Genomic DNA, 24,877 nt, shown 5'->3' with positions numbered 1-24,877 from the left:
AATTTTACTGAGGGCCCATATTTTCTAACGGATAGTGGGGCCCACATGCCATCGGGCATGTACGCTGATATGGCCAGTCCGCCACTGTATGTACATATGTTTTAGAAAATGACATTGGTACGGTGATAATGAGCAGTTTCCAACTCTACGAGTATATCCAAGATTTGATCATATGATGATACGAAATTACTCACCTTATAATTTATATTTTTATTTTTATTTTTTACAACATCAATTAATCAAGCACACTCGTCTAAAAGATTACTCCAAAGCGACGAGTGTGCTAAAAAGATTAAGAAGTACAAATGGAAAAAATAAAAGTTAAATAAACAAATTAAATATACAAATTAAGTAAAGAAAAGATAATTAAATGAAACATGACATAGAAAAAAATAATTCTTAATAAAATCATAATTAAATAAACTAACTCAACCTTTCTAAATGGTCGCGACTTCCATAACTTAGGAAGTGGTGCAGAGAATGAAGAGAGACGTGACAAATGTCAATGGCACCATCCAGTGAATTTAAGAAACGGAGGCCACGAGGAATTAGAGAATAACTAAAAGCCACAGTTCTAGCCAAAGGAGTGTGAAAAAGGGGACGATGGCAGGTCCAAATCACACTTTCTGGAGCATGAAGGCCCAACTCAGCCAGGATAGACGGACAGGAGATACAGCCTCTAAATATGGAAAACAAGAACTTGATGAGGGCAACACTCCTCCTGTGGTCAAGAGAAGCGTAGCCGACCATACCCATGACGAATTGTGAAGGAAACGAACTCAGAATCGATTACTGATCACGTTTTCATGACCTAGAAAAAATGTGTGTCTGTGTGCCTCTCTCTCTGTGTGTGTGTGTGTGTGTGCCTCTCTCTCTGTGTGTGTGTGTGTGTGTGTGTGTGTGTGTGTGTCTGTGTATTTTGGGGATTTTTTGAACACCGTTATTCCTATCGAACTGAAACTTAGTATCGGTTACTGAAATTCTTATCGACACGACGTACAGTGAGTATGCGGTACGTGACGATTGGGCGCCCAGGACGATTGGGCGATCAGTGTTACTCGCCACTGCGACAATTGGACGACGAGACTGGCGGACACTGCGTCAATTGGGCCCTGCGTCAATTGGGCGCCCATCGCACTGGGCGATCATCGACTGGCCGACGGCGACCGGGCGACCAGGGCGCGTGGGCGACCACCGACACGGCCCGCTGGTGAAGTGGTCGCCAAGCTTACGTAAACTCTGCGTTTTGCAAGGAACGACCGCGAACGGAGCGTTATAGGAATTTCCGATGCACTGACAAATATTCTACCTACATACATATGCTTTATACCGCTTTATTTTTCGTTTCAGTTTTACCAATTTTTCGTAACAACACGAATCATACTATTAATTTTTTTCGCTATATTATATTACATTTGCTGGAATTTTATATTAAACGTACTTTTATAAATACATGTGTAGCACCTTTTCACAAAAAATAATTGTAAGATGACAAATCATATGTACCTACATATTCTCCAAAATAATATAAAAGAAAAATGATCGATTGAATCTTTCGCGCAGTGCTTTTAGTTTTTTTTCAAATGGACACACTTTTTTTTCTTTTAAATGTTATATTTCAGTTTTATCAATTGGATAAATTCACACTCTATTCTCAATTTTCTCAACACTGTATTAGTTATACATAATAACAAAATATTTTCTAATAGCGATTCTCAAAGTTTTCAAGATTATATTTTTTTTCAATGATGAAATACGTTTACGAAAAAAAAGCGCATACTTAAATTCGTTCGCGGAGCTCGAATAATTTTTTTCGGCTTTTCCCATAATTAAATTATTACATCGTTTACGATTCGCAGAGGCAATTCTCGAAAAAAATAGCTTTTTAAAGTAATTTTAAACATCTCCCGTTCTATGGTTATTGTTGAAAATTACATTGAGCCACAAAAAATCACGTTTTTTAGTTACCAGAGCGGAGACTAACCAATCTTTACTAACTTTGACCCACTGAATTCGAATATGATATTGATTTTTGCTGGTTGGTGATTGTTTACGAGATATGAGCGTTTAAAAAAATGCGCGATTTTTACAGTTTTTTGGCTTTTGCGGTCTTTAACTCAAAACCTAGTATTGCTGTGCTCAAAGTGAGTATTGGAATCAATAGTCAGATGTTTTTCCTATTGATTGTGATATTGCATTGCTTTAAAATACTTATAATTAATTGTCTAGCGAATTTTAAAAGTCAAAAAAATATTTTTTTTACGGATTTTTTCTCCGTGCTATTTTGCATTTATTTGGCAATTTTTTTATTTCACCTCGTTTATAAGGATTGGTTTTCTATTTCAATATTTTTTATTTTTATCTAAACGTACTAACTCGAGCGGTAATTGCAATTTAAATGCTTTCGTTTTTGTTGCTCAGTGTTATTATAGTCACATTAAAATCTATATGATAGTTTATAGTAATTAAGGCTCATTTCGTTTATCAATAATTTAATAAGGTATATTTTTACTAATTAATATCTTTCGCTTTTGTAAATTCGAAACATACATACATATGTATAACGAATTATGTTTACATCTATAACTGTCATCCAGCGCTCATCTGTTCATCTAATGTATAATTTCTTTAATAATATTTTATGCGTATAAAATATTACAAAGACCTTACAAGAAATTATATATTTTCAAATATTTGGACCGAATGAACGAACTCATTCAAAACGTTTTTTTTTTTACTATGAGTGGCAGTTTTATTGCCTAAAGATAAATAATACCGCGTCTCATAGGCTAGGCTAGAGATGCTCTGCAAGTCATTTTGATAAAAGAGTTCTCAAAACGACTTTTGACAACTGTTTCTCGAACTACTTTTTTTCTTGATTGTTTTACATGACATGTTATACATACATACATATGTAAGGTTTTTCAACGGGTTTTTGCGGTATCATAAATTCATGGCCCTCAAATTTGGTTTAAAATAATGCAATGACGTAAATGATTTTATACCCTTTATCCTTTTATTAAATTCAAATTATTCTGAAATGGTTTTCATCGTTTTTTCAAAACCTCTCCGATAAAATAAACGTTTTTTATTCCAAAAAAAATGGCAAAGTTTCAAAGCGATCGGAAAAGTTTTAGGAGGTTTGTCCAAAACTAAGATAAACCTTGTAATTTTCAAATGTTATAATTAGCATGGAAATAATTTTTTCAATGTATGTATGTGTGTGTTGTATGAATGTACATACATATGTACATATGTTATTTTGAAAATTTTCAATTTAATATTTATTTTCATTATTCATCAATGAAAAGTAAATCAAAAAACTTTATTAATACTATGATTTGATGAATATACTAAATACTGGCGATTCTAGAATTGATCTAATGTTGAGAGTTACAAATTTTACACGTTTTGGATTTTCGTAAGATTAAAAATAAGCACCAATCACACGGTTGATCCCATATTTTTTAAGATCATCGAAAGCCGATGCAATTCGCGCTATTATATAAGTATTTATATTTTTATTTTTGAACATTTAATTTGTACGAATATTTTTTACGTAAATTTGTACGAATATCGATTTTTATATTTTCGGGGCAATGAGAGAATTTGTTCGCAGAAGGGCCAAAGAGGCATTGTATTGCATTAAGACGATTGTATCGTAAAAATATCAAATATTATGTTCTTCCCCTTTTTTTTGTCGAAGGGATCGGTACCTGAAGGGATCGGTCCAAAATATCATCTAATGTTGAATGAATCACTGTTAGAAAATATTTTGTAATTATGTATAACTATTACAGTGTAGTACAAAATTGAGAATAGGGTGTGAATTTATCCAATTGATAAAACTGAAATATAACATTTAAAAGAGAAAAAAGTGTGTCCATTTGAAAAATGTTTGCAATTTTGGGACCGACCATTTATTTCATTGTTTTGGTAGGTAATCGTAAAACCTGCTTCGAGAAGAAAAAAAAATACTGAATGAAAATCGACGGATTGATTGCAAAATTATTTAAGGCTCATTTCGTATTTACTTACCTATTATACAGTTCACATGGTTTTTAATATCTATTGCTTTTGTAAAGTAGCAACATACATACATACATATGTACATATGTACGTGTATAACGAATCATGTTTACATCTAAATATGTACATATGTATAACGGTCATCCAGCACTCATCTGTTTATCTAATACAGCGGTTCAGATTTCAAATTTCCAGCAAGAAATTGTAAAAGTAAATCACTTGATCAGTGATATATTAATAATATTAATAATAATTTGAATACGATATTGAAAAAATAATATTGGAATAAATTAAAAAAGGTCGAATAAAACGGGTCGATTTATGAGTTTCTAGAATTGACTACATACCAGCAATTCTAAAATTAATTTAATGTAAATAAATAAATGTCTTTGAATACAAATTTTACATAATTTGGAATTTCGTAAGATTAGGAATAAGCATTTATTACGGTTGATCCACATTTTTTAACAAACAAACCGATGATAGTCGCTCTATTGATCGACTAAATAATAATTAAAAAACACAAATCGCAGCCGAATTGATTACAGTTATACAGGAAAAAAAATAATTACGTAGGTTAATTCTCGCTCGAATGTTTGGTGTTAGTTGGGTATGTTTTTGAGAACAATAAACTGACCATTTAAGACTCAAATTCATTGAAGTATCTACTTCAATGCTCAAATGTGATACGAAAATATCTCCCTACAATAGAAAGTTATAAAAAAAAACTCTCGAATGTTAGACAATACTTTAAACACGTTTTGTATATATTTTCCTTTTTTAATGTTAACTGTATAATTTATTTAAGTTCAGTTATTTTTTTAGTCAAATGAATGGTAAAAAAAGGAAGCAGATGATTATAATGAAAAAATTAAGGTGAAGAAATAGAGAATATTAAATTGATCACCAAAAATACAATGTCGAAAGTCAGTTTTTACGAGCCCAGCTCAAATATGCAAATTCGAAAATATGGCTGCCATATCTACGATAGAAGCTCACATGAATATGATCAATATGCTAATAAGTTACGAAATGTGTTTGATAGATTTAAAGATTTTTCAAAAATAGAGGATATAATATTATTCATGTCATTCCCATTCAATGATGAAATACAAATAGAAGAAATATCAATCAAATTAAAATAATTTTTGGATGTAGACCAAATACTAGTTGAGGATGAAATACTTAAATTAAAATGCGAAATATTTTTGAAATCAAGACCTTCCCTCAAAATAGTTATTGGAATTTACTCTGTGATGAAAAATATCCATGTTTGTGGAGTTTTGCGGCATATTTAAGAATTTTTTCGGTTCTACTTACCTCTGCGAAGAAACTTTTTCTACCATGAATGCAGTATAGGTATACATATTAATAAAAATTAAATGAAACGATAAATTCATTAAAAATATTAATATATTAATGAAAAATACATAAACCAAGAAAATGACAAATACAATTAAACAAAGAAAATGAAAAAAACACCAAAACCAAGAAAATAACGATACATCAAAACAACAAAACATGAAAATTAAATATGGGATCAACCGTGTGATTGGTGCTTATTTTTAATCTTACGAAAATCCAAAACGTGTAAAATTTGTAACTCTCAACATTAGATCAATTCTAGAATCGCCAGTATTTAGTATATTCATCAAATCATAGTATTAATAAAGTTTTTTGATTTACTTTTCATTGATGAATAATGAAAATAAATATTAAATTGAAAATTTTCAAAATAACATATGTACATATGTATGTACATTCATACAACACACACATACATACATTGAAAAAATTATTTCCATGCTAATTATAACATTTGAAAATTACAAGGTTTATCTTAGTTTTGGACAAACCTCCTAAAACTTTTCCGATCGCTTTGAAACTTTGCCATTTTTTTTGGAATAAAAAACGTTTATTTTATCGGAGAGGTTTTGAAAAAACGATGAAAACCATTTCAGAATAATTTGAATTTAATAAAAGGATAAAGGGTATAAAATCATTTACGTCATTGCATTATTTTAAACCAAATTTGAGGGCCATGAATTTATGATACCGCAAAAACCCGTTGAAAAACCTTACATATGTATGTATGTATAACATGTCATGTAAAACAATCAAGAAAAAAAGTAGTTCGAGAAACAGTTGTCAAAAGTCGTTTTGAGAACTCTTTTATCAAAATGACTTGCAGAGCATCTCTAGCCTAGCCTATGAGACGCGGTATTATTTATCTTTAGGCAATAAAACTGCCACTCATAGTAAAAAAAAAAACGTTTTGAATGAGTTCGTTCATTCGGTCCAAATATTTGAAAATATATAATTTCTTGTAAGGTCTTTGTAATATTTTATACGCATAAAATATTATTAAAGAAATTATACATTAGATGAACAGATGAGCGCTGGATGACAGTTATAGATGTAAACATAATTCGTTATACATATGTATGTATGTTTCGAATTTACAAAAGCGAAAGATATTAATTAGTAAAAATATACCTTATTAAATTATTGATAAACGAAATGAGCCTTAATTACTATAAACTATCATATAGATTTTAATGTGACTATAATAACACTGAGCAACAAAAACGAAAGCATTTAAATTGCAATTACCGCTCGAGTTAGTACGTTTAGATAAAAATAAAAAATATTGAAATAGAAAACCAATCCTTATAAACGAGGTGAAATAAAAAAATTGCCAAATAAATGCAAAATAGCACGGAGAAAAAATCCGTAAAAAAAATATTTTTTTGACTTTTAAAATTCGCTAGACAATTAATTATAAGTATTTTAAAGCAATGCAATATCACAATCAATAGGAAAAACATCTGACTATTGATTCCAATACTCACTTTGAGCACAGCAATACTAGGTTTTGAGTTAAAGACCGCAAAAGCCAAAAAACTGTAAAAATCGCGCATTTTTTTAAACGCTCATATCTCGTAAACAATCACCAACCAGCAAAAATCAATATCATATTCGAATTCAGTGGGTCAAAGTTAGTAAAGATTGGTTAGTCTCCGCTCTGGTAACTAAAAAACGTGATTTTTTGTGGCTCAATGTAATTTTCAACAATAACCATAGAACGGGAGATGTTTAAAATTACTTTAAAAAGCTATTTTTTTCGAGAATTGCCTCTGCGAATCGTAAACGATGTAATAATTTAATTATGGGAAAAGCCGAAAAAAATTATTCGAGCTCCGCGAACGAATTTAAGTATGCGCTTTTTTTTTCGTAAACGTATTTCATCATTGAAAAAAAATATAATCTTGAAAACTTTGAGAATCGCTATTAGAAAATATTTTGTTATTATGTATAACTAATACAGTGTTGAGAAAATTGAGAATAGAGTGAATTTATCCAATTGATAAAACTGAAATATAACATTTAAAAGAAAAAAAAGTGTGTCCATTTGAAAAAAAACTAAAAGCACTGCGCGAAAGATTCAATCGATCATTTTTCTTTTATATTATTTTGGAGAATATGTAGGTACATATGATTTGTCATCTTACAATTATTTTTTGTGAAAAGGTGCTACACATGTATTTATAAAAGTACGTTTAATATAAAATTCCAGCAAATGTAATATAATATAGCGAAAAAAATTAATAGTATGATTCGTGTTGTTACGAAAAATTGGTAAAACTGAAACGAAAAATAAAGCGGTATAAAGCATATGTATGTAGGTAGAATATTTGTCAGTGCATCGGAAATTCCTATAACGCTCCGTTCGCGGTCGTTCCTTGCAAAACGCAGAGTTTACGTAAGCTTGGCGACCACTTCACCAGCGGGCCGTGTCGGTGGTCGCCCACGCGCCCTGGTCGCCCGGTCGCCGTCGGCCAGTCGATGATCGCCCAGTGCGATGGGCGCCCAATTGACGCAGGGCCCAATTGACGCAGTGTCCGCCAGTCTCGTCGTCCAATTGTCGCAGTGGCGAGTAACACTGATCGCCCAATCGTCCTGGGCGCCCAATCGACCGTGTCCCGTGAGTATGTACCGTTTACCATGCACCATTTTTTTTGATCTTTCGACTTAAGATCTTTCGATTTTCGATCTTTGGTTTTTCGTGCATTTCTAATTCGATCCCGTAGACCCGATTTTGTAAAAATGTATGCTACAATGAATCTGTATTCTCCAGTGAAATTATTCTTTCACTTTTATTTATTTAAAATACATGGGGAAGGCAGCCAAGCCGAAAGACCATATGTCAAACCCCGTGGAGATTTGACTTATACAAATAATGAAATAAAAACAAAAAAATATTCATACCAATAATAACATGAAAAAAATACAAAATAAAAGAAAATACCAAAAAAACAAAATAAAAATAAAATATAAATAAAGGGCATTGAAAATGAAGAAAATTGAAAAAAAAAAAGAAATTACAAAAATCCTTTAAATTTAAGAAAGTTAACGTTTGATTTTAATAATTAAGGTTTTCTGAAATTACTACATTGTTGTGAAGACTATTCCAAACTGAAAGTAGCCTCTTATTCGTGTCGTCTCCAGTGTATTAGAAGTATACTTTCGAAAACTGAGTCGGTGAAAATACATCACACAAATCAGGACATTGAAAACATGCTGTCAACTTGGATGCTACATACATACATACATACATATATCATAATAGCACCAATTGTAACAAAGCACTAAGGACTGTCAAATTTATAAAAAATATAGAGCATTCCATTTAGGAATCAAACGGTCCCCATATGAAGCTGTATTTAGACAAACTGTAAAAGTGGGTCGAACATCATCAAATTTGCCTCTTGTTGTATTTAAATATTTATACACTGAAAATATATCAAAAAACTTAAACTGGAGGAAGAAAAAGACACAACATTAATAGAAATATCAGAAGTAAATGAGAAGTATTCGGAATATGAATTATCTAAAACACCCGTGATAGTATACTTTCACTGCTAGTATGAAATCACACTATTTTTCTGTCTTAAAAAAAGCGATGGTCTTTTTTGATAACACTATTCTCAATTATTGAACTACGAGGAATAACATTGCTTAATTTTCCTGTAATTAATTATCGGTGTTATAATAACAATTTATGTACATATGTACATACATACATATATAAATGTTCACATTGGTACATACATATGTACTACTAGATACATGTCAAGCTGAAATATTCTTGGCGGTCAAAGGGTTTGTCAAAAATATTTTTGACAAATAAACACACTAGTTAGTATATATAAAAAGTAAATAAATAGCATCGTCAATTAGTTATATTCTAATCGGATCACGGACATCAATGAACTTGACACTCCTGGTTTAAATAAAATCAACTTAATTGTGTTGGATACACAGTGAAAAGTAAAGATCACAAAGTACAATCTAGAGTCAGTTTCTCAACGAGGTATATTTTTTTATATTCAACTATTATTAAGTTTACTAATGACAAATTATTTAAATTTTACCTGATTTGGAGATCGTGTCACTGATTATTTGTGTAAATTTTTAAAATTAAGGTAAATACGTATAGGCGAATGAGGAAACTTTAGACACATAATTGAATGTATTTATTTACGTTTATAATTTAGAATAATCAATGTCACGGTAATACTTTGAGCCGTTCATTTCATCTTAAAATTTAAAAGCATATAACATACAAGTTGTTCTTAAGTTAATTTCAACATTTTGAATTCGTTTCTTAAAACTTTATATTGATTCTGTTATAACCTTCGTATCCCTTGTTTGTTTTTGATTTTAGCACTTCGATCATTGAAATTACCCTTGTCACAGATGTAGAGATCGATTAACTGAGGAAGGCTATTTAAAATCAATTTGTGTGCATGTTATCTATGCATAGAGTTTCATGTAGAGACTAGGTCTGCCTGTCACACGGGATGTCAGATTTATTTCTAAACGCCAATATGGCACTTATTTACCGAACGTGACTGAAGAATGTTCTTCATTTCATTTACTCAAATTTACGTTTTAAAATTTTGTATGTGACTAATTCATGACTTTATCTATGTATTTGAGGAATATAAGAAGTCCAAAAAAACATAATTCGATATTGACACACTAGGGATCCCAATCGAATATTCAAGTATTCGAATTATTCGTCTGATTTTTCAGCCATTCGTTATTCGAATATTTCATCAACTATTCGAATATTATTCGTATATATATTTTTACTATGTATGTACATACGTAGTAACAATATTACTTTATCTATGTACGTAGTAACAATATATAAAGTTTTGTGATCATGCGAAAATTCGAACTCGAGATTTTGACTGATTCGAACTCAGAATCGATTACTGATCACGTTTTCATGATCTAGAAAAAATGTGTGTCTGTGTATTTTGGGGATTTTTGAACACCGTTAGTCCTATCAAACTGAAACTTAATATCGGTTACTGAAATTCTTAGCGACATGACGTACATTTTTTTTCAAATTTTTAAGTTGACTGGAAATGGTACCTCCCCTTATAGGTGTCCTCTTTTTTTTAAATTTTGAATTAAATTATCTCCCAAACTGCTAACTGAATCGGACTGAAATTTTTTTATATGTACTGGAAATAATAATCTTAATCACTTTATATTTTTTAAGTATTTTTATCTGAACCGGAAGTAGTACTTTTACTCTAGAGAATCGAGTTTTTTTAAGGTTTTCTCAGAAACCTTTTAGTTTATTGAACTGAAATTTCATATCTAAAAGTTTAAGCGTTTAACCAAGTTATGTATAAAATTTGGTAAGCATTCCTCAACCGGAAGTGGCAGTTTACTCTTGTTCGATTTTTCTTCCACTATTTTTTTCAAACCCTTACGCATTTGTGATCTTCACGAAAAAATTCAAGTATAATTCTTGTATCAATGTGATGAAAATAAAAAAAATCACCAAATTTAATGAACCGGAAATGGGATTTTCTCCTCTTAGAAAGATCAAAAATGTTGTCGCCTGGATCCTGTCCACACCCCTGAACGTATTAAGCTGAAAATTAATATTTTTATTCTTTATGTACTAACTTAGAGCTGCTAACGTTTTGGTTAGAATTCGTAAACCGGAAGTAGTATTTTTTTTTAAAACAATATTTCATTATTTTATTTTGACCTTTTAAATTATTTTTATTTTCTCGATATTTAATGTATATAATACTGATAGTGATTTTAAGTAAGAAAATAAATTGAACAAAATTCGACAACCGGAAGTAGAACTTTTGTCTTGTGCAAGTTTCCATACATTTGCGCTCACTTTGTATCGAAAATGCTGTGTTAGCTTATTAGTATTTCATAATGCTGCCGGTACTTGTGAATGAGTCTGTACGGTTGAATATAGAATTTTGTTTTGTGACTTTCTTATATTCCTCAAATACATAGATAAAGTCATGGGTTGGTCACACCCGAATTTTTTATAAAATGAATACACAAAATCAATATGAAAAGAGTGATGACGAAGAAGTCGACGATTATGAAGAAAATTAAATATGTAATGGGGATAATTGTAATGAAAATGAAGATAATGAGGAAGATGAAATGTCTACATGTGAATAAACGGATTTTTATTCATTAAATACAGAAATGTTAGAAGAAAATCACTTTTCCATTGATAATAATATCTACGAAATTTTAGAAAACATCAGAAAAATAATACGAATATTTAAAAAGTCACCGGCGAAATATACATTTTAGAAGAATTCATAACATACAAATATGTATTTGTAATAAATAATGATATTTTAATGTTGTGATTTTGCAAACTCGGGTACAGCCCGGACGACACAAACTCTAACTACGCTTATTTATTAAAATATAGGCAACGTCGTTTAAAAAAATTAAGATTAATTTCACCAATTCAGTTTTAATTTAAAACAATAAATATAAAATCAATATGCTCGTTTGTTTCAATTCAAATACACATATACGTACATATACCAATTATCGTCAATGTTTCACTTTCAAAACCTTCAAACTTATCAAAAAATATTTTCATTTCTTTGTTCGTATTACATCTTCGTTTATATCTGAGAGTTTTTATTGGTTAATATAACCAATTAACAAGAAAATTGTTGTTTTCCTTGGAGGTTTATTAAAATTTTGCATATGTACGAATCTCTGTATTGAATATGTGTACAACACGGAGATGTGTGGGTGCAGATATGATAAATATGTATTATATTATGTACATACATATGTACATATACATATAAAGGCAGAATACGGCGTAGAGCGTCAGTACGAAATCGCTTCTGAACGGGAAAACTTCACCATGACTAGCATTAACGGCTTTCATTCGAAGGAAAATGGAAATACGACACCGCATAAAAACGGAACTAATGGCTTAAATAAAGATAAGAAAGCTGACAGGGAAGAAAATAGGGAGCTCATCACCTATCCCAGAAAACAAAGCAGAGGCGCCAACTCCATCAGAGTTCATTGCAGTATGTCATATCAAAGGTTAAATTCATTTTACTTAAATATTTATTTTAATTATGTTCAAATTTTACAATAAAAACAATTGAAAATTATTATAAAGATACATAAATAACTTTATATTACAAGTCTCAATTAAAATTTCAGTTTTTAAATGATTTTTTGCATGTAAATTATCTATTTATGAACTATAGATATATTTAGGCCTGTATTTATTTGGTCAGTAACTTTTTTTTAGTTTGTTCAGTAAGTTATATATCATCAGTAAGTTACCTATATTATCGGTCACTGACTGCTTGACTATTTATTGCCTGTTTGTGAAAACTACTGAAAACCGTTAATTTTTATCGATATGGTACAGTATTACCAATAGATTTTCGTTACATTACTGACCATTTATTTGGAAAAAAATTGTTGTCATATTATATCATTTACAATTTTTAATAAATAAAGATATCTTGAATATCTAATCTAATATATAATTTCGAAAGAGACTTAAGTTTGTAAGTATTGTTGGTTGGTAATCGAAAACAAATCAGTTCGATTCGATATATATTCGGGTTCTTTGTCCAGCCTCTTTCTAAGACAGGAATACATATATGTATAGTCTCTTGAAAAGGACTTACGATGAACATCCAGATCAAAAGTAAGTTTACAAACCTAGTATAAAGAGGGTTAAAAAATAATGTAATATCTAAATATAATTTCGAAAGAGACTTTGTATGTATGTATCTTTGGTTGGGAACTGTTGGGAAAGTTTCTATGACGACGATTCGTTTTTTTTTTCAATTCAAATAAATTTATAAAAAAATAAATTAACTATTAGAATCGCCATGCTTAAGCTGTTTATATTAAAAATACTGAGCGAAGCCGGGTAAAACAACTTGTCTAATATAAACTTTCGAAAGAGACTTTGCATGTACATATGTAACTATGTAACTATCGTTGGTTCGTAGAATCCGTGACCTTAAATTTAATAAAAAAAAAAACAGATTAATATTCAAATAAAATAAAACTATTCAAATAAATTTAAATAAAACAAAACTATTCAAATAAATTTTAAAAACGGTTTATATTACAAATACTTTTTGTAATATAAACCGCTAATAAAAACTTTTTTTTTATACAAATAGTATAGAAACAAATAGATTTTTTCTAACTAAAACACTTGAATTGAACAATTGTTGTATGAAAATAATTGTGATTAAAGCCAAGTTTCTCATTTACATATATATATATACATATATATATATATATATATATATATATATATATATATATATATATATATATATATATATATATATATATATATATATTCTTTCTAAGTACATTAGCATAATGCATAGAAACAATAGTATTTTTTTCTGTCAATACAGCATTCAACATATTATTTGTAAACTAAGCATACATAATTTCATATGTAACTAACGAAACATTAGAGAGAAGCGAGTCTTTTCGATTTAATGGAATCTTAATAAGACAACAAATAAAAATATGCACATACATATGTACATATTACATACAAAGATACGTGTAGTTAATCGCTAGCTTTTTACGTTCATCAAATAAACCTAACGTCGACCTTCTTTTGCAAGCTGTTTTTATTTCATAAGGTAGATTAATTTGAGCCCATCGTTTACCTATACAAAGATCATTCATTCGTTTTTTATTAACTATACAAATTTTACGCAACGTTCATATTTTTATTTACGTATAGTCGACTACGCGAAACCCTCGCGTTGAGAAGTGTTTAAACAATGCCGAATACGACCTTTCAATATAATTTGTGCAACATTCATGTGTGTACATATTTATATACATGAAATTCCTAAAGTACGTATGAATGTTCATATGTCTGAACGTGTGAATGTATGAATGTTCATACGTATGTATGCAGTGGTGTCACCCTAATGGTTTCCGTGGGTTTCCGGAAACCCGTTGTTAAAAATCAAAAGTATCCGGAAACCCGTTATTTAACCTAAAAATTCATATAATTTTGGTCAAAATTTATACAAATCTTGAAAAGTTAATAAACTTTCATGTAATATTGCCTCGGGCGAAAAAAAATGTATATACATATATATATATATATATATATATATATATATATATATATATATATATATATATATATATATATATATATATATATATATATATATATATATATATATATATACATATACATACATACATACGTATGTATATATATATATATATATATATATTTTCAAAATAATTTTGAAAAAAAATTTGGAAATTTGTATGCATATTTTTTTCAATTTAGTCATATTTGCAGCCCTTTAAAATCTCGTGTCGGGGAGTCGCGTACTTTTCGCCGGAGTCGGGGTCGTTAAATAAAAGGCTTGTAGTGTGACTACAAGTCGAGTGACTCCGATTCCGTTTCACATTTATTTATTTTTATTACTTAATGATGTAAGTCAATATTCGGGTCTCTTAGACTGTATTCGTTGGGGTGGTGGTGGCCTCGTGTTCAGGGCTTTAAGGGTCATATTCCTTGACCTTTAAAGCGGGCTTAGAATAATTCCTTTATATGTAAGGGCTGTGGAGTCGGAGTCGTAAAAATTCAACCTACTCCGACTCCTTTTTTATTATTATTTTAAATTAATAGTATTACGGTATGCGTAATTTTATTGAAGTAAATCTACTAATAAATTTAAATTTTATAATTTCTTTATAAAAACCATGAAATTAAATTACATTGTAAATAAAATTGTTGAATTACAATTTGATGTGTTTTTGTCAAAACAGATTTATTTCCCCCGTCTCTTACTTTTTTTTTATTCAAATTTATTTTTTAAAGTGATTTTGTATGAAATTCATACACATACATACATACACTATGAATGAACTTACTCTTTATTTAAACGTATTTCATTACCAATAATTCAAGACATTGGATAACATGCTAATATTAAGTGATTTTTTTAATTCCTTTAATTTTTTATATTTTTATATTTTTTATATATAAAATCGCCTTTATTTTTATTACTAATAATTTTATACGTTGAAAAAAAAAGTCAATCTTGCTGAAATCATTCAAGTTGGAGTCGGAGTCGAATCATAAGATAAAGTCGGAGTCGGTTAATTCTGAACCGACTCCAAAGCTTTTAGGGCTCATATTTGCAACGAGATTTACTTACTAATACCAGATGCAGTTTGTTCGTCATTTTCTCATATTTATGTAGGTCAAATTCAGGACAGGGACGTTATTTGACAAATCCGTTACATTTTATGTTTTCATAAATAAAAATATGAGAATATAAAAATAATAATATAAAGTTAATGATTTCCTCACTATGAACAATTGTATATACATATGTATATGTGTACAATTTTTACGATTGTACAGATGATTGCCCTGATTTGTTCTCTAATTTTACCAGTACTTTTAGGGCTAAGGTGAAGAAGCAAATGTGTGGTTGATTCATTGCCATCCGATGTTTTTGTAATTTTTTGTTTTTATTATATTACCATGCGTTGCTCACTTTAATAGGAATTTAATTATTATCTTTAATATTTATATATTTTTTTTCGTTCCATTTCTCTTTTATTGTATTTTATCCTGTATGTGTGCCATTATATTTAAGATAAAGTAAAATATACATATGTACATGTGTATATGTACCATCCCGAAGTCACGGTTTTTTAACGACTCAACACTCTTGTATACATGTATTGAATGCTTGTTTAAAAGTTTATACGTAATTTTCGATTCGCACTTTTTCATTTTAGTTATGCAGTATGTACATACATACGGGTACATGCATTCACGATATGTACCCATATTGCACTATGCGTCTGAATTAGCTTTTCTCATTTATAATACGCCTATTTGTTCTTTTCATAACACTTGGAAACATGATAATTTTGTTAATTATTTCTTACAGGGAAAATACAACCAAATGGTACGGATGGGGATACAATGACTCATTCTTTTATTTTAAAGGTGGCAACATACGATTTTCAGGAGACAGGTGATTATTTTACACAAATAATTGATTAGTAAATTATTTAATTTTTTATGCACTTATTATATATCAATACTTTTATAAATAGCGTTTGGTTGGAAATGAAATCTTTACTTTGCAAATTTAATCTCAACTTGCCATAACAATTTAATTTATGTAATTACTACGCTACATTCAAAATTATTCCACCAACAATATAAATAAAACAGTTAAAACTTGCTTTTAGACGATGGCGTCTCATATGAAATTGGTTCTCACTTCTATAAGTAACCATTTTTGAAAAAAACCTTTTTAAATGACCTTTGTTCGAGTAATAAATTCAGTCGTTACTATATTTGGTAATATAGTAACTAATCAATTGTCGTAATTGAATGTCATTTTTTTCAAAACATTATGAGGACCCACGTTCATTTATCAATGTATGAAAAAACGTTGCTCAAATGCGAAGAAACTTTTTTACAATTTTATTGTTTTTATTCGTCTTTAATTTTAATGTAAAAATAAATTTTGATAACATTTATCATGATTTATACAAATTGAATAGATTGCAAAGCTTAAATTTTTGACTTTTGGAATCAAAAATGTATTACGTATGCTCATACGTACGCATATTAATTCCTTTGTGTCTTTTTTTATTCTATGTGATCATTATTACAGTACTTTTTGTGTTGAAAATCAATACCGACTTATTTATGTAGATACCTATATTTTTGATAGTGCAAATGATCAAAGGTACACACAATGAATCAATTAATTTTGACCAGATTTTAGCTATTCATATTAAAATGTAATTACAGATATCCCATTTGTAATAAAGACTTGCCGTACTTTAAAATATGGATAAAAGAGCGCTTCAATGTGGTGCTTCCCGAATATGTCGACATGGAAGCCGAAAAGATTGACTTGCCGGAAAAATTACCCGAGACCATAATCAACGACGAACAATTGAAAGCTTTAAAAACCCTAGACGTGAAATTGTCTTTGGACGCGGTAGATAGACTTGTTCGCTCCCACGGACAGAGCTTGAGCGAAGTCATGAAGTTGAGAAATAACAAAATCAGTCGAATACCAGACGTCGTAGTCTGGCCTTCTTGCCACGAAGATGTCGTCGAAATTGTGAAGATTTGCGACGCTCTCGACATCGTGATCATTCCATTCGGAGGTGGCACAAGTGTTTCAGGTGCTATCGAATGTCCCGAGAACGAAAAGAGGACCATATTATGTTTGGACACTTGCTCTATGAACGAAATACTCTGGATCGATAAAGACAGTCTGGTGGCTTGTTGTGAGAGTGGTATAATAGGACAAGATTTAGAAAGGGAATTACAAAAAATCGGTTACACAGTTGGACATGAGCCGGATTCGATAGAATTCTCTACTCTAGGTGGTTGGGTCGCCACCAGAGCCAGTGGAATGAAAAAGAACGAGTACGGCAACATAGAAGATATCATGGTGCATGCTAGGATGGTGACCCCGACAGGAGTATTGGAAAAGGGTAACAGAGTACCACGCATGTCCTGCGGTCCAAACTTTGATCACGTAATCCTCGGATCTGAAGGCACCTTCGGAGTTATAACCGAAGTCGCGATTAAAATTAGACCTTTGCCTACATTCAAAAGATTTGGATCAATAGTGTTTCCAGATTTCGAAAGCGGGGTGAATTGCTTGAGGGAGATTGCACTTCGACGATGCCAACCAGCTAGTATCAGGTTGATGGATAACGAGCAATTTCAATTGGGACAGGCTTTCCGAAGCACGTATTCCTACTTTGGGCAATTTATGGATGGAATTAAAATGTTCTATCTAACTAAAGTTAAGGGATATGATTTAAATAGCATTTGTATAGCAACTCTTCTGTATGTCGGCGATGAAGATGAAGTTTTAGTACACGAGGGGAAGATCAACAACATTGCCGCCGAATTTGGAGGTATAGCTGCTGGAGAAACCAACGGAGAGAGAGGATACAACATGACTTTCATCATCGCATATATTCGGGTACGTTACATTATATAAAATATATACATATATTGCCAGCAGTATGGCTCGGTGGTTGCGTTAATGCTAACCACCGAGAGGTTCCCGGGTTTGGGTTGACCTCAATTGAAAATAATTTATTCAAAGTATTTCTGCAGCGCTGCTGGTCAGACTCAGATATTTGTGACTCCAAGTCGATCGTTTCCTATCAGAGTTTATCTGATTTCAACTTATCTGATTTCATTGTTTAAACGTTACTTCATTAAATTGGCAAAACCATCCTACCTATTATGTATCAACTAGTATTTTAAAACATACATATTATACATGGAGAAAATACACTTTACAATACAGGACGTAGCTGTTGAATTGGATATAATGGCTGAATCCTTGGAAACGTCAGTTCCGTGGGATCGAGTTCTGACAACGATACAATGTGTCAAACAAAAAATAGCCAAAGAGTGTTCACAAATTGGTATACCTCACCATACGACCATGTGCAGAATTGCGCAAACGTACGATGCCGGATGTTGCATTTACTTCTACTTCGTATTCAGCTCAAGAAATTTGGAAGACCCAGTCAAAACCACTCTATATATGGAGGAAATTGCTAAAGATGAAATAGTGTCTATGGGAGGTACATATATATAATAAAAATTTAAAATGCATTAAAAATTTGTATTTAAAAACATGTATTTTAACCACTAAAAAAATTGTTAACTTTTAAGGTTCCGTATCCCATCATCATGGTATTGGCAAATCGAGACGAAAATGGTACGAGACCACAGTTGGACCCGTGGGACAAAATCTATTCAGGACTTGCAAAGCTCAAATGGATCCCAAGAATATATTTGCGACAAACAATCTAACGGAAGATTTAAATATAAGCGCGAGCAACTTATGAGCTAATTTTTACATACCTCCTTTACGTTTCACTTATTTTAATAAGAATAACACTGTAGTGCGTCCAACCCATAACTTTTACTTATATACAATGAGTCGTTATATTTGAAGGTCAATTTTCAGTTCCAAAAACACTTATTTCTGTTTGACTTAATTCACAAATTGTTATCACTTCCGTTAATTCGAAATGTTCAGAATCTCGAAAAAGCAGAATAAACGCATTACAGGCCACCAATATTTTTAAATATTGTTAAACGCAAAACATTATAAATATGTAATGTTTTGCGAAATATTTCTCGAAATGAAGAAAAGTGGACTTATGCCACTTTCTATTATGACGGATCTTTTATTTATACAATTTAAACCTAACATTAATATTTTAAGATATCGATAAATTTATTTTCTTTGTTCATTTCGTTTATATATTTAAAGAAAATACATAGATTATAATACATAAAAAATAGGCCCAATGACGCATATAAAATAAAATAAAATATGTTTTGATACGTGTGTAAGCGATGGATATATTTTGGATTTTCTACGATATACGCATATTCTCGCAACATGTTTTCCACTTTTTTAAAAATCAAGCTAAATAGATAGATGTCGTACATTTTATGAGATAACACTTTGTGAAAAAGTGTATTATGACAAAGGGAGGTTAAAATAAATATGCATTTACGTATATACATACATATGTACACTAATAAATCACTCGGAGATGTGCTCAAACGTAATAAAGAATGTAGTCGAAAGTGTTCATATTTGCAGCGTAGCCCGAGACATAATTAATTGAATAAATGATAACTCAAACACTCAAATTATTTTACTAAAAACCTATTCCAAAACAAAATTATATCCTTATACATATGTACGTATGTATATAAAACATAAAATTTTATTTAGAATTTTTACTTGTGAAAATATTTAGCATATATTGCCATTGAAAACATTTTTTTTAAATAAACAGATATTTGTACATATTTGAATTGAGAATATATGTATTCATTAATTTAACCAAATGTCTACTACGTATAATAAATTTACTGTCGTTTCCATTTATCGGTGATTCGATAATTTCTTGTTTAAATATCGACTTCCAGACAAAAAAACTTGATGTAAAAAAAAACCAGATCAAAAACATTGATACAAGCTAAAAACATTCCCAATATTATAAAAAAATACGATAGTCCAATTTTGAATATTTTTCAAAAATAAAAAAAACACGATATGTACGGATTTTTCGTGAACTGAAATATAACTACATAAAAAGCATTTTAAGAATGGTCAAACTATTTCATCTACATATATGTACATACATAGTTTTTTTTAAATTTACCTGCCAATTTCTAGCTAATTAGCTGGTAAACTGGTGATGGACTCATTAGCCAGCAGTATGGCTCGGTAGTTGGGCTTTTGGTCAGCGCTGAGAGGACGCTGTGTTCGATACCGATCGACCTCGATTGAAAATAATTTATTATGAGTTTTTTCTGTAATGCTGCTGGTCAGACTTGGATATTTGTGACTCCAGGTCGATCGTTGCCTTTCAGAGTTTGCCAATTTTTCTGATTTCATTGTTGAAACGGTTCCTGATTAAATTGGCTAAAAACCTTCCTACCTACAATGTCACCACTATATGATTATATACACTATGAATAATGTACAATAAAATTCATAGATGTCTCGTTAATTTCGAGTTTTCACTGTCTCGTAATTCAGCGACTTATGTAACAAAAATGCTGCATTGTTTGTTAGGTCTTCCTGGTATATTTGTATACATATACATATATAATGCATATGTATGTAAAAATAAAAATTACTGCAAAAGTAAAAAAAATATAAGACGAGGAAATAAAATCAAAAAATAATTAAACAAATATTTTTCACCTCCTTGCAACGATTGCTTGTCCTTATTTGTTCAAAAGCGTACGTTTCTCCGTTTTCTAAAGCATTTTTAAACAACAGCTTTGACCTCTAATATTAATTAGCAAATATTAAATCGTCAATTGAGGAAAAGTCTAGATAGAAACATTGTTTTGGGTTCGATATAAAAAGACATAGAAAATGTGATGTGAAATATAATGTATATGAATGTATGAATGCATACATACATACATATTATATTGTACATATATGAACATATAGGTATATGTACATAAACTTATACTTGAAAACATTTTTTTTTCGATTCTTATTATTTCGACGGCTTTTATCTGACGCATAGTTTCCATATAAACATATATGTACATATACTGTTTAAATACGAAAACATTACTTTTGCCTCAAACGCAATAAATAAAACAAAGAAATAATAGAACACATTTAATTTGATAATGTTTGATTTAAGAAGTTTGACATAAATTAATGAAATAAAAAATAAATTTCAGATTCAGAAGCAACACCGAGACACTATGATGAAAAGGAATATGATCAATTGATAACTATGTATGTACGTATGTACATATGGAAAATATTACATATACTCTTTAGAAAGAGATTTACGATCCATGCATCAGAATAGGATATTTTTAATGACTGATTAATGTTTTTTTCTTGAAACATTTGTATTCGTTTGTATAATGCATACGAATTTTATTTTTAATGCCACCAAATTAACAAGGCGAATAAAGTTATTTTAAAGGAAACAAAAAATAATCATATGTATGTATGTATGTATGTTAATAAACAAAAAAAATTATAAAAAAATACGAATACAGGTTGCATGTAATAATGTATGTACATATGTATGTATGTATATACACTATAGTGTATAATATGTACGAATATACATACACATATATATGAAAACTTTTTGTTCAATATTTTGTATTTTTTATTTAAATTTAAATGTTACAGTTGAAGTGTATCTTCCATTTCTAATTTATTTTGACTAGTTGGAATATATTCCATCTAACCTTTTACCAACTGCCGTTGTATTTGAAGTGTATTTTCAGTTGAAATATATTTTGAGTAGTTGGAATATATTCCGTCTAACGCAGGCCTGGGCAAACTTTTGGAATGAAGGGCCACATTAGGAATTAAAATGTAATTCTAACGCGTAACCGTATGTTGATTCATATGGCGAATTACGGTAAACGGATTATCGCGCAAATTGCGATCGCGCGCACAACAATCCTTGCCCCAAAATTGCGAATACGGAATATGTGGCTTTCAATTTTTCGTTAGTACAATATTTGCGTGAGAAGCTTTCGATTGAAGGAGTTTCTGGGCGCTTGTAGAGATACAATTTACTAGTTGAATTGTATTCGAATATGATTGACCTAAAACGCCAGTTAGAATATATTAATACTGAAAGTTCACTTCGAGTGTAGCATACATATACGTATATAATTAAAGAGCGGACCCAGAGCGCGCCGTTCATTGTTCACATGTTGTAAATGCATTGTTAAAGGTTTGCCAGTGGCGTAACTACCGCGCCCGCAGACCCCTCAATGCCGGGGGGGCGCCGAGGCATGGGGGGCGCCGCAAAGCGGCGTGCCTTTTTTGCAGATTTCTTAATTTGTTCTGTAATTTCTTTGCAATAATTTTTTTAAAAACCTCTGTTATTTTTTAACCTATTTGCATCTCGTTTTATTGTATTTACATATAGCTGACAATTCTCTCTTATTCTTGTATATATTTTTGTTAAAACAACGTGTTAAAACAATAGAATAAAATTATATGAGGCGTAAAAACGTAAAAATTTATAAATTTTTAGCTGTCAGGTGGGAAATTTTTAAGGAAAATTCATCATCAGTTACTTTAAACAGATTGTGCACTGCTTGTTGGTCGTCCAGATTAGACTCTATTAATGCACTTCGATACATATATATGTATGTAGGTACATATATGTACAGATGTTTTAAAATTTCTTACAGAAATAATTTTAAAAAGTAAAAGAAATGATGAACAATCAAAAGAAAAGTGACTAAAAAAGAAAATGGAAAGTTTCGAATTTATTCTCCTACTCGTCCTTCTTGAAAAATTCTTCGGTTTCTCAACTTTGTTTCAAAGTTCCTTCAATCAAAAAACGCTGATGATATCAGTGCTCAGTCTATGATTAGAAATGCATATTGCGAGATCAGTAATTTTAGAAATAAATTTGAAGGATTCGTAACAATTTCAACAATATTAGGGTTGAAGCCAAAATTGAATCCAAAATTGAAATGCTCCAAAATTGAAGCCAAAATTGAATTTAAAAGCATTTCGATGAACTCAGTCATGATTTACGATTCCAGGATCCATTAAAAGAAATTTTGAACAATTTTTAATGCGGCACTAAACGTAACCTAAGTGCAAATGAAGGTTCGTATCACGTTATTTAAACATTGTTTCAAAGTTCGCTTTCCTGCAAAACAATTATCAGATGACGATTTACATATATGTACATATGTATATCGTGAAGCTATGTCTCTAGCCAACTAATATGTCAATGACTTTGACAAATCATTGCCTGATCAGATACTTGATTTCCGTTCGTGCTTAAAAGAAAATAAACCTTGTAAAAATAAAGAAGATCAACGTGTTCATAATTTGGCAAAGCTCTTCATTTGTAATTTTTATAATTTAAATTCATCATTTAAATCATCTTGTTCCTCACGCTTCCGGTAACTGTAGCCACTGTGGAGCGCTCGTTCACAAGTTGAAACTTATTAAAAATTACTCAAGGTCAACTATGTCACAACATCGACTTAAAGTATTAGCAATGATTAGTATTAAATTTTAACAAAATAGTCGTGTTTGCCAATGAGTCCAGAAAAAAGTTTTATACGTAAAAAAGGTATGAATTATTAATTTAGAAAGTTATTTTGCTGTAAGGAAATAATATGAATATATGGCGGGGGCGCCTTAAAATATTTTGCGGGGGGGCGCCTGGAATTCACGCTACGCCACTGAGGTTTGCCCAACCTTTTTTACAAAGCATTTACAATAATTGAACAATAGACGGCGCGCTCTGGGTCTGCGCTTTATATATAATACTAATTTGTAGTTTCGTATAATGCTGTGCTAATTTATAATGATTTTTATTTTTAGAATTATTCATTAACCAATGAAACTTATAGGGGGAGTGTGACCTTTAGCTACATATAATGTCATCTATTTTAATCTGATAAATGTTAAAAATATATTTATGTATGTAGACTGCTATTACTTTATCTACATATGTACGTAGTAACAATAGATGAAGTTTTGTGATCATGCGATAATTCGAATTCGAGATTTTGACTGATTCGAACTCAGAATCGATTACTGATCACGTTTTCAGTATGAATAGTAAAAATGTATTTTCTTTGCATTTTAGCTATGTATATCATAATCCGCCCTCTATTCTGCAGTGCACCAGCAGCGAGCTGTAAACGCTAGGAAATATTCTCCTTTGACATTTTAGTTATGTATATGATCACAATAAGCTATAGCGAAAAGCCATATAAAGAGAGGTATAAACGGTGTGGGTGTATTTACACTAACTTGATAATATATATGTATATATATGTCTGTCTGTCTGAGTTATTGTGTACATTCCTGCAATGGTTTCTGTAAAAACAAATCGCCAAAAAACGGGAACGGGAACGGGAAAA

At 30.5% G+C, this 24,877-nt stretch overlaps 1 protein-coding gene across 1 annotated transcript; it reads left to right on the top strand.

Moving 5' to 3' along the window:
- Positions 1–12,191: 12,191 nt before the first annotated feature.
- LOC143910693 (alkylglycerone-phosphate synthase-like) lies at positions 12,192–20,373 on the top strand. The gene is made up of 5 exons (XM_077429278.1): positions 12,192–12,450; positions 16,341–16,427; positions 17,219–18,416; positions 18,750–19,032; positions 19,124–20,373. Exons 1-5 carry the CDS (start codon positions 12,263–12,265, stop codon positions 19,297–19,299), a joined length of 1,932 nt encoding a protein of 643 aa, XP_077285404.1. The 5' UTR covers positions 12,192–12,262; the 3' UTR covers positions 19,300–20,373.
- The last annotated feature ends 4,504 nt before the right edge of the window (positions 20,374–24,877 follow it).

Source organism: Arctopsyche grandis, chromosome 4, assembly GCF_051622035.1.
Source record: "Arctopsyche grandis isolate Sample6627 chromosome 4, ASM5162203v2, whole genome shotgun sequence".
In the NCBI taxonomy this organism is placed as follows: Eukaryota; Metazoa; Arthropoda; class Insecta; order Trichoptera; family Hydropsychidae; genus Arctopsyche; species Arctopsyche grandis.
The sequence above is the reverse complement of the archived record's forward strand: the minus strand, read 5'-3'. Positions and strand labels throughout refer to the sequence as shown.

What these genes read in the sequence shown, in the direction of transcription:
- LOC143910693 (XM_077429278.1), top strand. Translation starts at nt 12,263, where the DNA reads ATGACTAGCATTAACGGCTTTCATTCGAAGGAAAATGGAAATACGACA. An exon ending in ATACGATTTTCAGGAGACAG is followed by an intron (nt 16,428 to 17,218) that starts GTGATTATTTTA and finishes ATGTAATTACAG; the next exon opens with ATATCCCATTTGTAATAAAG. An exon ending in TGAAATAGTGTCTATGGGAG is followed by an intron (nt 19,033 to 19,123) that starts GTACATATATAT and finishes TTAACTTTTAAG; the next exon opens with GTTCCGTATCCCATCATCAT.